Source organism: Capricornis sumatraensis, chromosome 20, assembly GCF_032405125.1.
Source record: "Capricornis sumatraensis isolate serow.1 chromosome 20, serow.2, whole genome shotgun sequence".
Classification (NCBI taxonomy): Eukaryota; Metazoa; Chordata; class Mammalia; order Artiodactyla; family Bovidae; genus Capricornis; species Capricornis sumatraensis.
In genome coordinates, this window is record NC_091088.1 from 18,842,835 (window position 1) to 18,859,300 (window position 16,466).

General features: G+C 48.2%; 1 protein-coding gene across 1 annotated transcript in view; it reads right to left on the reverse strand.

Annotated features, from left to right (window-relative positions):
• Positions 1 to 16,466, reverse strand: part of ZCCHC14 (zinc finger CCHC-type containing 14) — a 47,992-nt gene that overhangs the window by 15,475 nt on the left and 16,051 nt on the right. The window contains exons 2-3 of the mRNA XM_068991798.1: positions 15,668 to 15,791; positions 8,929 to 9,002 (exon numbers count right to left, since the gene is read on the reverse strand). Coding sequence (XP_068847899.1) covers positions 8,929 to 9,002; positions 15,668 to 15,791 — 198 coding nt within the window. The remainder of the gene's footprint in view (positions 1 to 8,928; positions 9,003 to 15,667; positions 15,792 to 16,466) is intronic.

Genomic DNA, 16,466 nt, shown 5'->3' on the forward strand with positions numbered 1-16,466 from the left:
GAGGGTGGGATGGGAGGGAAGCAGGGCCCAGAACAAGAAAGGTTAAACCATGAAACCATGCCGTTCACCTGGAAGTCCAGAAGCACTGGAGGATTTCAAGTCAGGAACTAAAACGACTGAGAGTCTTCATCACCCACAGGGAAGCATTACATGCACACTGATGTAGAGAAACTAGAGCCTGGAGATAATCAAGCAACTCTCAAGCGCCCACCACCCGCCGGCCTCTTGCATGTTTGCTGACGGTCTCCCAGGCCTGAACTCAAGGCTGGCATCTCTCCTCCCTGTTAGAATTCGCACGAGTCCCTTTCTAGTCTGGAGCTGTCATAGCACAGAACAATTACTAAGGTGTGTTTTTCAAGCTCCAACAAAATACAAATCGATCAAGGCAAGGAACCTTTCTCCTTTATCTCTGAATTATCAACGCCTCCCAGAATTCATCACAAGTGCTAGCATTTTTTAATGAATGTGCTGTGCGCCATCCAAAATCTACCTACACTAAAATGAAAATACCTACACCATTTTTTCTGTTTAAAATAATTAAATCTTTTAACAACACTAAAAACAAGACTGGGGGTAGTGAGCTGCTCCCCACCTGAAACAGCAGCAGCAGCCACGATCAAAGGTGAGGGCTCTCTAGCTTTAGATGCGTGACCCAGGCACTGTTGGCACTGTGGTCTTCAAAGCAGAACATGCTGCACGTCACGTGGCATGAACACACCCTAACTCAACTCAAAGCACCAAGTCCAACACCCAAATGGTGAGCACAGCACAAACACACCATTTTACATTGAAACAGACAATCTGCTTCCCTGACGATCTTACATTTAAAGAGGCACAACTATTCTGGGTTGCCTGCTCCTGATATAATCCTCTTTGACTTCCAAAAGGAGTTGATGTTTCCACCCAGGGCAGATACAAAGCAAGGACTGGAAACCAGCTGACTTCAGCAACACACCTCTGCAGGAATTGCAGGCTGACCTGACCCAGCCCTAAGCCAGAAGAGAGGCCGGCCAGCCCCCAGAGGGGTGTGGGCCAGGAGAGCAGCCTGGCATCTTGCCACAAGCTAGAGACACATGACCCAGCAAGCCCAGGATAGCATCAGTCATAAGCTAACCCACGGCTCCTATACCAGCAAGAAAAAACACTGCCAATCAAATGCTGCCACAGTCGTTTCCTATCACCTGCACTCACTCAAAGAGCCACTGAGACCTAAAGAGATGGACTTCAATGTATCTTAAACATGCACAAAAAAGCATGGTATGCACAGAACAGGTAAGCATTTCTTCACACTCAGAGTCTGACTCCTCTGACTGTCTGTCTTGCTCCCAGCACCCTCTGGTGCAGGGGCAGCAGCTTAGGAAGGGGCCCTGCTACTCAGGTCACAGCCCTTATGTGCCCAGAACCACCAGACATGCCAGCAGGCCTCTGAGGAGCTCTGAAGCCAAACACAAGGACAGGCAGAACAGTCACCAAGGGCAAGGCAGCCTGGAAGCAGCACGGACCACGTGCTTTTGGAACTGGTTTTTAATGCTAAAACTACCACCAAGATTTGCTGTGAACTACAAGGAGAAAGCATCGCCAAGAACAGGATGCTATGAGAAAAGAACTGTCAGGGAACAAGAGTTCTTCGAAGTTTAAAACAGGACAGCAGAGGTGAAAAATTCAATTCAAGATACAGAAGATGAAGGACTCTTCCACAGAGTAAATCAAAAAAGTCAAAGGGAAAGAAAATAGAGGCAAAAAGAAATAAAACAGAGGGCCAGTCTTAAGGTCCAACATGCCAACAGCAGGAGTTCCAAAGCAAAACTGAGAAAAATGGGGCAGAGGAAATCAAAAGAATAATTCAAGAAAAGGTCCCCAAGTTAACGGGCTTAAGTAAAAACGGGCAGAGAAAATCAAAAGAATGATTCAAGAAAAGGTCCCCAAGTTAACGGGCTTAAGTAAAAAGGGGCAGAGGAAATCAAAAGAATGATTCAAGAAAAGGTCCCCAAGTTAGCGGGCTTAAATAAAAAGGGGCAGAGGAAATCAAAAGAATGATTCAAGAAAAGGTCCCCAAGTTAGCGGGCTTAAATAAAAAGGGCTGATGCGTCCCAGCACAGAGGATGGAAACCTACACCCAAGTCTGGCTCTGAAAAATGTGCGAGTGACTGGAACTAAGAAAAGGTCCTAAAACTTCTGGCAACTGTAGAACAGAGCCATGCTTCTCAACAGTAATACTGCAAGACAGGAAATAAGAAGTGCTTCCAAGCTCCTAAGGAAACATGGCGGCTGGTCTAGAGTTGTATTCCTAGTAACGTGTCAGGGCAGATGGATAAAGACACTGCCAAACGTGAAAGTCGGGAACTGTGCCTCCCCAGGACCTTCTCTAAAAAGCTACAAGAACCAGAACTGACCTGCAACAAGAGGTGATCTGTGAGCCAAGAGCAGGGAACCAGAGCTGGAAGGGAAGAGGGGACCCCAAGGTGAAGACACAGGGGCCTCAACGAGACGGTGCCAGCCTGAGTCCAGGTGGGAGAAGGGCCACGGCTCCAGAGGGGAAACCGACGGAATGTTGGACCCATTTGAACACAGCCAGGGAAAACTTTAGGGGCAAAGGTGTTTTCGAAGTACTTGTTCCCAAGCAACAAACAGAGAGAGACAATTAGCCCCAGGAAGAGCAGAGCACTGGCAAGGAAAAGCACTCAGCGCCCACCACACGGCCCGGCTGCCACACAAGCACTGAGGCGCAGGGTGCCCGCTGGCGCCGCGAGCACGTGCACTGGGGCCTCTGCACACGTGGAGCTGATGGGAGCAGTAACTGAGCAAGAAACAGCTGTCAAGACTGACCCTCAGCTAGCAACGAGGGAGCATCCAGGGCAGTGAAGACTGTTTCAAGATGGAAAAGCCAACTTTTACAGAAGACGCAGCACTGAAATAAATGTGCGGTCAGCCCGCTCCAGTATCTTGCCTGGGGAACCCCAAGGACAGCGGAGCCCGCTGGCTACAGCCCGTGGGGTCGCAGAGTCAGCAGTACAACAACAGCTGGGTCCCCAGAGCCAGCGTGAGGAGAGCGGGGCTCTCGGCGCTGCTGCTCCGCAGCCCCCCTAAGTCAATACCACTCTCCCATCTGCTAGGCATTTCAAGCATTTGGGTCATCCTCTGGGGTTTTTTCCCACCCTGTCCTTCATGCATAATAAGTAAAGAAAAATATACTTTTAAAAAAGTTTAAGTTATTCGACAGTGAGTGTGGGGAAGCGGGTAACGTGGACATTTCTACATGGATACAAAATCAGTTTGTATTTTAAAAGATTCTGTCATCTGCTTCCTGGATTTGATTTCCACGGTAACTAGTAACTAGCAACTAGCAATTACAACTTCAGCAAAAACAAAACCAACTCCATGGAGAAAAAAGAACAGGAAACTCGAACTCCTACTTGTAGTCTATTTGTTACTTACATCTTCCTATAAAAAAATAATAACCTTTCATTTGCATCCTGGATAACAATGACACATAAAAATTAAAACTAGAGATAAATAAGGCTGAGAAAATGAGAGGGGGAGGGGGCACGGGAAGAGTCGCTGACTTTCCCCTTAGTAAGTGAAAGCTTCCAGAAAAAACTGCTTCCCGAGTCTTCCTACACTGTAAGCAACAGAGGGCACCCTTCACCGTGGTACGGCAGACACTCCCAATAAAGGTTTTTACTGTTCTGGCCATGGTACAATAGATATTCATTTCCAAGTTCAAAAGACAACCTATTTAAAGGACAATTTATCCTAATTATTATCCTATTTAGGGCTTTGTGGACAAAAATTAATCCTCAGGTAACTTTTAAAAGTGTTTTATTGCAGTATAACTGACACTGAGATGCACATATTTAAAATGTACACTCTGGTCGGTTTACATATACGTATACACCCATGATGGCACCCACTCCGGTACTCTTGCCTGGAGAATCCCATGCACGGAGGAGCCTGGTAGGCTGCAGTCCATGGGGTCGCTAAGAGTCGGACACGACTGAGCGACTTCACTTTCACTTTTCACTTTCATGCATTGGAGAAGGAAATGGCAACCCACTCCAGTGTTCTTGCCTGAAGAATCTCAGGGACGGGGGAGCCTGCTGGGCTGCCATCTATGGGGTTGCACAGAGTCGGACATGACTGAAGCAACTGAGCAGAGCAGATACACCCATGAAACCATCCTTCTGGTCAATATAACGGACATAGCCATCACCCCTCCCCAGCAAGCTACTGACCTGCTTTCTGTCACTGCAGATTATTTCGCATTTTCTAAATTTATCTAAATAAACCCGGAAGGAGCATGCTTTCTTCCCTGGCTTCTTTCACACGCGCGATTGTGGCATTCTCTCCGTCCATACTGCATCAGTAACCGCTCCTCCATGCCCAGCAGTCCACTGCGTGGTCACAGTATACGGTGTACGCCCAGTCTCCCAATGATGGCGATTTGGGGCCTTACACATAAAGCTGTTATAGACATTCGTGGACAAACCTTTGTATGAACACATACTTTCACTTCCTTTCGGTACTGACCTAGAAGTGGGGCCGATGAGTCATATTTTAGGAGTATGTTTAACTTTTTAAAAAACTGCCAAACAGTCTCCCCAAGACGGTAGTTTCACCGTCTTATGCTCCCAGGACAGTCCTTCCACATACCCGCCAGCAGTTGGTGTGGTCAGTCCTGTGGATCTCGGCCATTCTGTTGGGCAGGCAGCATTAGCTCGTGGTGGTTTTAACTGGTCTCTTCCTAACGGCTAAGGACGCTGCACATCTGTTCGCGTGCGCTCTCTGCCATCCACATATCTTTCTTGGTAAAACGTCTGTGCATTTTTTATTGGCTTATTTTCTCATCACTGAGTTCTTTTTATAGTCTGAATACAAATCCTCTAACATACACGTAATTTACAAATAGGTTTCTCCTAGTTCTGTGGCTTGTCTTTCAATTTTCTCCACAGAGCCTTTCAAAGAGGAAGTTTTAAATGCTGATGAAGCCTAATTCGTTCACTCTGTCTTCTATGGGTCATGTTTTGGTACCCTACCTAAGAAGCACTTGCCTGATTAAGTCACAAACCTTTTTTCTGTGCTTTCTTCTACAAGTTCTACAGTTTATGCTTTATGCTTAGGTCCAAAATTAGTTTTGAGTTAATGTCTATACAAGAGGTGAGGTTTGATCAAGATTCTTTTTTCTTTGCATGTGGTTGTCTGCTCCAGAACCGTTTGTTGAAAAGACTAACCTTTATCTTCACTGAACTGCCTTTATACCTTTGTCAATAATCACTGACCAGGATGGTGTGGCATCCAGGGCCTTAGCCCAAAGCGGAGGAGGCCTGGCCCACAAGATGGAGCAGTCACCACCACCGACCCCAAGCCCAGCCCAGGGCAACCCCGAGCAGAGCCGCAGGCAGTGGGAGCCTGAGCTGCTCTGGCTCATCAGAGCGCTGCCTGTCCCAGAACACATACGGAGCACTCGGGGGCAAGGAGGGACCTTAAGCCTGAGTGATGGCACCCGAGCAGCCTTTGTCCTTCTGAGGGCCACGGTTCCCTTGTTTGCCTTTTTTGGCTACGCTGGGCAGCATGCAGCACCTTAGCTCCCCGACCAGGGGTCAAACCCGTGCCCCCCGCTTTGGGAAAGTGGAGACTTAACCACTGACTGCCAGGGAATTCCACAACAATAAAACTCTTATCAGAAAACTCAAGAATGACTCCTTATTGCCTTGGCTTAGACAAAGAGTTCTTAAATACAAAAGGCACGAGTAACGAAAGAAAAAGTAGGTAAACTGGACTTCATCAAAAGTCAAAACGTCTGTGTGTCAAAGGACAGCATCATGAACATGAAATAAATTCCCACACAGCGAAAGAAAATATCTGTAAGCCAAAACGCCCGGTAATTCCAGTCCTAGGTGTATATCCGAGAGAAACGAAAGCATTTGTCCACATGGAAACCTGTACACAAATGTTCACAGCAGCGTTACCCGTAAGAGGCAAAAAGTGGGAACAACCCAGAAGTGTACCAGCCAGCTGCTGAGCAGGCAAACAGAATGTGTCCATCCACACAGTGCAGACTCACTCAGCCATCAGAAGGGAAGTACCAATACATGATACAACACAGATGAGCCACAGAAACATCATTTGCGTGAAAGAAACCAATCACAAGAGATCACATATGTATGACTGCACTCGTGAGAAATACACAGCACAGGCAAACCCAGAGACAGAAAGCGGATTAGTACTGCCTGGGACTTGGAAGGAGAGGGCAATGACTGCTAACAGGCATGGGGCTTCTTGGGGTGATATAAATACTAAAATTAAATTGTGGTAATGGTTACTAAATTCTGAATAAATTGTAAAAACACTGAACTTTTTTTTTTTTTTTAATTTATTTGGCTGCACTGGGCCTTAGTTGTGATCTACTTCCCTGACCAGGGATCGAACCCTGGTCCCCTGTATTGGGAGCGCAGATGTCTTAGCCACTGGATGACCAGGGAGGTCTCAACACCGAACACTTAAAATGGATGAATTTTATGGTATGTGATACCTGCCTCATCAGAAGTGTAAAAAAGAAAGTCGCTTAGAAAATTTTAATGTTTCATCTTTAAAAACACCAATGATATTCTCCAAAGTCCTCCAAACAATCAACCAACCGTGTACATGTGAGCATGCCTCTGGCCCCAGGGGTGGCCCCTCCCCTTCTCAGCAGCACCTCGGTGTCAGGGCCCTGCCCTTCAACACCAGTGCTGAGACCAGGTGCTGAGTCTTCCAATTTGTTCGTTTCAAACCTGTTTTGACTGCTCTGTAGTTTTTTCCATGTACATACTATTTATCATTCACTTATTTACGCAGGCTGCACCACATAGCATGCAGTATCTTAGCTCTTCAACCAGGGACTGAGCATGGGCCATGGCAGTGAACGTGCCAAGTCCTAACCACTGGACTACCAGGGAATTTTCTCCATGCAAATTTTAGCTTCATCATGTTGATTGCTGGAACAGAAAAATGCTCCTGGGACTTGCTTTTGTAGACGGGTGTGTGAGATGACAGAGAATCTGTAAGTTTACAGGTGTGTGCAGAGATGTTCCCACAGGGTCCATGGTCCTTCCCCTCTACAGAACTGCAGCTCTGACCACAGCCAGCCAGAGACCGTGGTTAAACCCTGGAAACTAGACAACCATAAGGCACCTCATCTTTCTAGCGCAATGGGATGCCCAAACCAAAGCTCATGCATGTTACACACTCACATCCCACAGGCAGCCACTTAACTTAGTCACAAGCAGGAGAGCGCAGCTCACTGCCCAGAGCATGCACACGACTGAAGTTGCACGAACGAGCAGCGTGCTTCATAAGTAAGAGAGTTGTGTGTTTTTAAATGTTCATCTTTATCTTCCCTTAGTATCTCAAATTACCATCCAACAAATACAGTTTGGGCTGTAAATCCCTAAGGGCACATCAGGTTAGTAACCCCAGTTCAGTTCAGTCTCTCAGTCGTGTCCGACTCTTTGCGACCCCATGAATCGCAGCACGCCAGGCCTCCCTCTCCATCACCATCTCCCGGAGTTCACCCAGACTCACGTTCATCGAGTCAGTGATACCATCCAGCCATCTCATCCTCGGTCGTCCCCTTCTCCTCCTGCCCCCAATCCCTCCCAGCATCACAGTCTTTTCCAATGAGTCAACTCTTCCCATGAGGTGGCCAAAGTACTGCAGTTTCAGCTTTAGCATCATTCCTTCCAAAGAAATCCCAGGGTTGATCTCCTTCAGAATGGACTGGTTGCATCTCCTTGCAGTCCAAGGGACTCTCAAGAGTCTCCTCCAACACCACATTTCAAAAGCATCAATTCTTCGGCGCTCAGCCTTCTTCACAGTCCAACTCTCACATCCATACATGACCACAGGAAAAACCACAGCCTTGACTAGACGGACCTTAGTCAGCAAAGTAATGTCTCTGCTTTTGAATATACTATCTAGGTTAGTAACCCCGGCCCCCCACAGAAAAAAAAACTAGCTGAACTGTTAGCTGGTGAAGGCTTATCACTGTCCTAAACACAAGAGTGTGCTTATCAGTTATCTCATCGGGAGAAGTAAGCTTTCAGATAACCAAAGCTTTTCTTTAAACACTAAAACACTTCATTCAGCTTATGCATCTGGGTAGAAACTTCCTAAACTCAGCAATAACCACATGGGACAGTAAGCTCAGAGCTGAGACAGGCCTCCAAGGAGCCTTCTGGAATTGTCCGCTGGACCTCCAGAAGACTCAGGGTGTCCCTGTCTGCCAGCCTGCTGCCCCCATCCTGGTCACAAGCCCCTTGTCTGGGGAGAGGCCGAGGGCCCACCCTGCCCAAGCTCGCTGCTTTACAGAGAGGCTGAGGATGGAGGCTGAATCCAAACCCAGTTTGAGCAGACTGGCTGTGAGTGGGGTTCAAAGGGCCTGACAAACAGTACGCCTCAATTTTCACAATTCTCCACTGTAGCCAAATTAGGTGACCAACTACCAGGAGCCGAGTGTGTCAGTCCAGAGCACATACCCCCCAAACCCACCAAGGAGTTTCTGTCATCCAGGAGGTGCAGAGGGACACGGCTCATCTCTGCAGGCACTGACTCTCCTGGACTCCAGCCTCTGACTGGATGGAGGTGCTGGGACACAGACAGGTTCAGCACTGTCCTTGGTCACACAGCTAACAGGGACACAACTGGACTGCGAGCTCAGGCTGCACCCGAGCCCACACCCTCCCCTCGATGGAGAGCAAGCAGCCCCAACAAGCGCATCTTGGGGACCGGCCGCTTGCAAGGCCCAGCCCCCACTTCTATCTCGCACAGCACTGGCACAGAGCTTTGCAAAAAGACCCATCTTTTATTTAGATAAATAAAAGTATTGCTTCGTGGTAAGTATTCCCGTCCTATCCCTTAGAGGAGAAAAGGGGAAAAAACTTAGTATCTTACCTCAAAGGAACATTCAACATTTCTTTCATTTTTTTTGTGTGATAATCCCTTCAGGTCTATCTTTTCAACAGTCACTGTAAAAGTAAACAAAACAAAGAAACAACAAACAGAATTATAAAAACGAAATAAAAGCTTGAAGTATATATGATTAGTTTGCATCGATCGATACGTTAGTGGCCTTCACAGGAAAGCTCCCAGCACCCGGCACCGTCTCCTCCGCGGGGAGCTCGTCAGGAATGAGGGAAGCTGGAGGCCGAGCTCAGAAGGAGGGCAAAGTTGATCGTGAGACAGAAAATACAGGGAAAATATAAAAACAAATTTAAAAAAAAGGGAACGGTGCTTGAAAAGAACATAACGTTTATTTGCCTGCTAGAGGGCATGGATGATAACTGTAACTGAAGGTTAGTTGTGCTCTGTTCTCATCCCTAAAAGACTAAAGATCAACATCTCCCACTCTGGTTGTTTAGAGACGCAGCTGCCCAGAGCCTTCGCTGCGTCTTCCGTCTCCTTCTGGGGCGGGGCCAGGCTGCAGGCGCGAGGACTGCAGTTGTGGAGCAGATGCTCTAGACCCCTAGCGCCGCCCCTACAGAGCAGGGGCCACGGCTGCACGGGTGGACAGGACAGGAGAAGACAGTCACATCAGACAGCCCCAAAGCGATCCCCTCCTCATGCCTCCCCTTTCACTCGCACGGGTGCTTTTTTTCTCTCCTCAGAAAGAAAATGATACAGTTAAGCTTGTAAGCACTTAAGTTTTAAGATACAAATTAAGTTTGTGAGATGCAAATATTCGAGCACAAATATTTTTGAAAATAAAACAGCACTTGATAAACATGATCTAGTTTCCAAACCCCCAAACCACACTCAGGTATGCATGTCCTGTTTCTGATTCAAACACGAATGCATCTCAAACACTCATTTAACTGCTTGCTTCTTCAAGCTTATGAACTTCTGGCAGGCACAGCAGTCAGACAATCCAGCTCTTCCGGAAAGACCCCAGCGAATTAATGAGGGAGGCTTTCTTGTGTGAACAGCATACACATCTTCCTGATTTTTCACCCGTATTCCTGCAGGTCACTTGGCTGTGTACTATGGGCATGTCTGCAGATACTCAACACCTGTCTAACCTGACACACACAGTGTAACTCACAAAACTATCATGTTACACTTTTTGCAGAAGCCCCATCTCCTGGTTGGCCACATATCCTGAGTTTCCTCCAGCAAACACCACTCTGTAAGACGTTCAGGGCCAACCCCCAGAAAGCTTCGTGGTCAAAAGTTTGGAGGGAAAATCTAAGAAACTCCTTTTCGTAGACTGCCCATGTACGTGATCATATTAAAGGCTCTGAGAAGTCCTGTGACAAGTAAATCTACTTTTATTAACCACATTTCCTCAATTTTTTTTTTTTGGCCACAGAACTCTCTCCTCCCATAATACGTCTAAGCGCCCAGAGAACGAGCAACTCTGGGCACCAGGCTTCAGAAAGGTTCTAACCCTGTACCTCCCACTACTGCAGCCACTGACCCCATGGGACCACTTACCTTGGTATTAATTACAATGGAATAAAATTTAAAACCTCATTTCTCAGTTGCACTAACCACATTTTAAGCACTCGGCAGCCACACATGGCCAGTGGCTGCCACGCTGAGCGGACCCAGAACCCTGGTCCGTCACAGGGAGTTCTACTGGGTAGCGCCATAAAGTCAGGGGCGGGTGGGCCGCAGGCAGCCCTTGGCCGTTGGTGTGGCAGTCTCCAGGGCGCAGAGCCACACTGTGGGCTGACGCACCGCCACAGGCGCTCTCCACCCGCCGGCAGCAGAGCCCAGCAGTGGTGCCAGACTCCTCGCATCTCCTCCCCAATCCAGAAACACCAACCATCTGGATCTTCGCAGAAAACAACATGCCGATCCAACAACTTGTTCATTCACCACCTCATCTTATGAAGCGCCTACTGTGTGCTGGGCCGTACTCCAGGGCTGGGCACAAGGCGGCCGGCACTGACCAGAGTTCTTGCCTTCACAAACCGCTGCCTGAATTTTTGAGCCTCTATAAATTTATAAAGTTGTATCAGGGTTGATAGGGATCGTGGGAGACACTAGAACCCGTTTGGTTCAGAGTATTTTAAACTTAAAATAGCATCTCACAGGAAGGAATTACTCTTTAAAAAAAAACAAGAACGCTTGTTTCCTTTCTGGCAAAACAAAGAAAACACTACATTTAGCAGTTGTGCGCTGCCCGGCCTCGCTCAGTGAAACTGCCCACTGTTCCTGTCTGACTTCCCCAGGCAGACTGTCAGCAAATAAACAGCTCTTACACTCTCCCAGTCACTATTTTTAAAAACTTACCCACAGTGACCTCACTCTAATCCAGACCCTCCACTTCTTTAGACAACAGAATATACAAAGTCAACGAGCACAGGGAAACCTGTCTGGCGTTTTCCTGGGCCACAGTACCTACAAGTTCCAGGGCTGAACATTAGGGTTTATGAAAAAAGGCAGAAAGGAAAACCCTAGCTGACTGAAGGCGGGAAGTGACTCATATCTGGACAGGAAAATGTGAAAAGCAGATGAATGTTACTCAGCTGTTTTCAGATCAAAGAGGCATTTCGGAGCAGAGGTCTGAGATGTTAGCAAGACCCCTTTGGAGCCCCTAGTCCACCAGACGCTGCGCTCTGTTCTGCATCACCAGCCCCAGTGCCACCAGGACGCCTCTGGACCAAACACACGGACAAGACCTGCTGTCTTCTCCTGGTGCCGCCCACCCTGGAAGCAACACATGTGGCCACACGGGGCCCTGAGGGCGGGAGGACGCCCGCTGGGGGCAGTGGTGGGGTCAGGTGGAGTCTCTGCAGCAGGCGAGAGCGGTGACGGTGGCCAACACGAGGGCTGGGCTGGGGGGTGTCCAGCCGGGCTTCAAAGATGTGTAAGACATTCCCAGCTCCGGAGCTACTAAAGACCATGTCTATAAGACACTCCCAGCTCCGGAGCTACTAAAGACCATGTCTATGACAATACAAACATGAACAAGTGCTTATCCTCTTACCTGAAACATTATAAACTGCATGTATGACATGATTATAGCTTAAAATGTAAAGAGAGACTGAAAGTAAATGATCAGAACTGACAGGGTTAACTGCGTCTGGTGGTGGAGTTATGGTTAGTTTTCCTGTCACATCTCTGCAGTGTGGCTCCGTGGTTTTAGAGTGTTTACCTGTGTGCACACACGTTTGCCCACTGAAAGCCCACTGGTAGACAAGGGCCCCCTTCCCTCCTGCCACCCTTGTGAGCCTGCAGACTGGGTCATGTCACACGTGAAGCCCTACTCCTTTCTGAAACGTATAAGCAAAAAACTTGTCAGTTTAAGGGGCTGGATATCAAACCATCACCTGAGGAAGAGAACACAGCCCAAGACAGGATTAGCGCTGACTGGGAAGACCCCCAAGACCTAGGGCTGGGCGGGAAGAGCACCCAGGACAAGCGTGACTCCCCGGGGCCCAGATCGTGAAGGGGTTCGGGCGGGGCATGCAGCGGGACTCCGGCTTGAGGCCACCAGCCTGCTCCCACGTGGAGAAACAGCACGTGACAGTGTGCTGCTTCCTTTCAGCATTTCCTGGGCTCAAATTTTCTTCTTTTCTTATTAAAGTTGTACACCAGCGGTTCTCCTCAAATCTTACGAGTCAGAGCACATGGCCTTCAGCAAGATGTGTAATTGCACTGAACTCCCATTTTTATAATTGGATCCATGCCTAATTAAATAACCGGAGCACTACTGTCACTAAGAAAGGAGGGAGGCTGAGCTGTGTGGATAAGACCATAAAATGCACCGTGGTAAGAGTGCAGGCAGGTGCCCTGGAAGGCCCAAGCGGGGTCCGGCGGGCTCACACCCCCTCCAGCAGCCACACCGCCGGGTCCAGGAACACACTCCCGACCCCAGCCTGGGAGTGCCTGTGAGACCCACAGCCTAAGGGCCGCCTTCGCTGCCAAGCGCTGTCACGTGACCTCCCAGAGCTGACGGCCACGTCGCACGAGAGAACAGGACACCCCGAGATAATGGCTTTAACATGCCCCGAGAAGGAGGCTCTCCTCTGAAACATTTCCCTTTCTACCCTAAAGACTTCTGGAAAAAACCGAGTTGTCGTCAGTTTCCTGCTAATTATGTGTTTTACTTGATTTCAATGTATCTTTGTTAAATAGCTTAATTTGGTACACTCAATAACAAGAAACCAATTTTATGCCAAACCCAAAACTAAACCAAAGCTAAAAGAAAGCATAGTAAAAAGGGTTTTATTGATGAGTGAGAGAAAATATAAAAATAATCATTTTCTAGCACAACACCTTCTCTCAAGCTCCATACAACAGAACTCAGTGTCCTCATAATTAAAGAAACTGAACCAGAATAATATTTAAGATACCTCCAGCTTTACAGTTTTATTACTGAAATCTAATTTTCATCTAAGAATTTAAAAGCTGTATTCTTAAGAGTCTCAGCTAAATAATGTTCCTAAGTATCAATTTACTTTCTCACTTTCACCTAGCATTTAGTCGTCTGTGTTAATGGAAATAATTTTTTAAATAATTTTTTAAAACACTGCTTCTTTTAACTGTTGTTAAAATCTAAGCACTCACTACTATGCTGACTAAACTGACCCTCTTTTCTACATCTTTTTACGTCACGTTATATGAATTTAAGAACTCTATAAATTTACTTTTCTTTGATTTTATCATCTAGCTCCCCTGCATTATTTGATTTGTTAGTTCTCCAGAAAGATATAAACAAAAGTCGAACATGATCCAGAAAACATAAAGCTGATAAAAGATACATCTAAAGTAGAAAATTAGGAAATGAGTCCATATTCCATTTGGATGGTTAGCAATACAGTGCTTGAACTTAAGGACCCGAGAAATCCACTTATTTACGTTTGTTATAAGGCAAGCATTGTATGCATGAGGCCCCGCAGTGGCCATGACTGGTGGACTCAAGTCTACAGCAGCACTGTGGGGCAAGACTTTAAAAGGGAAGGGAAGGGCCCGCTGAGCAGAGCCACACGCAGTCTAGGCCCAGGGGTGACAGCACCTGTGTTGGGAGGAAATTAAAATGGTGGCGGAGATGGGGGACAGGAGGCCAGGGCAGGCGGGCTGGCCCAGGACCCATGCATCGGGGCAGGGGGAGACCAGGGGCTCCGCAGCCTCTAGCTGTGCAAACTGTGACACTCCAGCTGCATGACCTTGGGCACCGTTATTTAATCCCTGAGCAGAACGAGTGCCAGCTTGCTCCGTGGGGCTGCGGCATCATCGGCGGGCTCCTGTGAGCTGCCAGGCAGCTTCCAGAGGAAGGCTGAACCTGAAACCTTCAGTCAACAGTAGAGAGAAAAGGTACGGCTTCCGCCTAATGCGTGCAAGGCTTTCCTTTCCTAGTCTCTTCTGTTTAACCAAGTGTTGGGATCTCAGGGTTGGAATCCCAGCTTATCTTAGGAACGCTGCTTAATCACAACTCAGTTCTCCTGTCTGAAATGGGGACTGCGGTTACAATGAACCAGGTTGTTATACCTGAGTCCCACAGGGTCTTAGGAAGATTGGGTGGGTTAAAGTATGTAACAAGCTAGGACCACCTTCTAAGACTAGTCAGACAGTCCTTACCGCTGTCCCCTGAGCTGTAATCTGAAGAAACACAAAAGTCTGACCTCTTTGTAAGTTGAACTGTGTCTCTGAAGACTTAAAAAGCACAGACAATCCAAAACTGCAGTGGGGTATAGAAAAGAAAACTAGTAACGCTGACAGTGGCTTCAGACTTTCCGAAGAGCAGTAACGGTACTGGCGAAAGCACGAACAATAAACCAATGACCAGTTACCTGCTGGGTCAGTTTCACGGTAGAGGAACTATGGTTACCTGTGACCACTGAATGGAGACCACTGCGGATAATCAGCAAGGTCTGGCTCACTGCATCTTCTAAGGGTCATGATGTCTGAGAGCAGTCAGGTCCGGTCCTACCACAGTCCTGCCTTTCTGCACCAGGCATCCCGGCAAGAGACAGACACTGCTGTTCAACCAGCACTTACATTAAAACACAGGAGTGAAGGATCTTGATAACTGTGCCAACAGGAGAAATGCATACTGAGGGCGGCCGTCCAGGCCCGCAGCCACAGGTGTGAGGACTCGGCACCGCCGGCATCCTCCCAGCTCCAAACCAGAAGGCGAGAGCAGCTGGGGGCCCTGCGGGCTGCACCCCATCCTGTCCCTGTGAGCCCCCCAAGGGCCCACACCACTGGCCAGGGGGCCACCAGCCTGACACTGTCCACTGTGGCCGCACGAAGCCAGACGGCCGAGAACCAGGGGGACCGGCCTCCCCCTGTGGGAGGGAGAGCTGCCTTGTCCATGCTGAGCCAGCGCAACTCAACGTGATGAAATAAGACTACAAGTTCAGGCCCTCAGTCCCATGGGCCCCACGTGGGGCTGGCGGCGACCGCGTCAGTGCGGAGACAACAGCTCGTCACTGCACAAAGCGCTGCTCTGATGCAGGAGCCCCGGCGCGGGGCGCGGCACGACAACGGCCACTGACTCCCCCTTGATAAACATCAAGACGCGAGACTTCCACAGTCCAGACACGTCCGTGCAGAACTTGCAGAATTCAGGAAAAGTTATACATCTAAGACTGGCGTTTTCAAAGCACCTGGAAGCATCCAGCCAAACGCCACGACCCTCAGCTCCTCCCCACACCCCATCCTCCCCGCAGCCCTGGCTCACCTCTGGACAGTTTCCCTCCAGGCCTCTTGGGCAGCGACCCCTCAGTGGAATGTGTGGATGTGTGCAGGGCGTTCTCCAAGCTGTTGCTCACACTGCTGACGGGGGGCTCCGGCCTGGGCGTGACCTGTGGGGACAAAGTTGCCATCATCTTATTTTCTTCCTAAATTTAGTTCATGTGTAAGGATTTTCATTTTTATTTGAAAGTCACTGATGGTTACTGTAGCTTCCAATATTTCTGTAAAACAGTCATCGCTAGTGTGAGCACTACAGGCGGAAGACAAAACCTTGAGCAATTCACCACTCACCAGTGAAATGTAAAGCCATCCCGGTTGAGCAGACATGCGGACTCATGACTTGGGCCAGCAGTTCGCTCGCTGGGTAGAAGCTGTTAACTAAGCCGTCACAAATCCTATCTGAGGCATAACCTGATTTTTCAGTTCCTCAAATCACAGTTTCCTATTAATTACAAAACAGGACTTAACATTGTCCTATAAATCTTGAAAAAACTAATAAAACGCTCTAATAAAAACAGGAGAGAACAGAATAGACCTGGATCTATTTGGAGGTGCATTTTTAAAAAGCATATTCTAGAAATACGTTACAATCCCATCTCTGGGTATTTGTTATACAAAGTACTCACGAGTGAGAACTATGTGTGTGTGTCGGGGGGACACGCTCACTGTAACAGTGGAACACTGAAAATACCTTGAACAGCTACTGACAGAGACCCAGGAAGAAAAGGACCACTGCCTGCAGCCCCCCACTTTATGCTGGCCTTGGGAGTTCAGCCTACACCAAG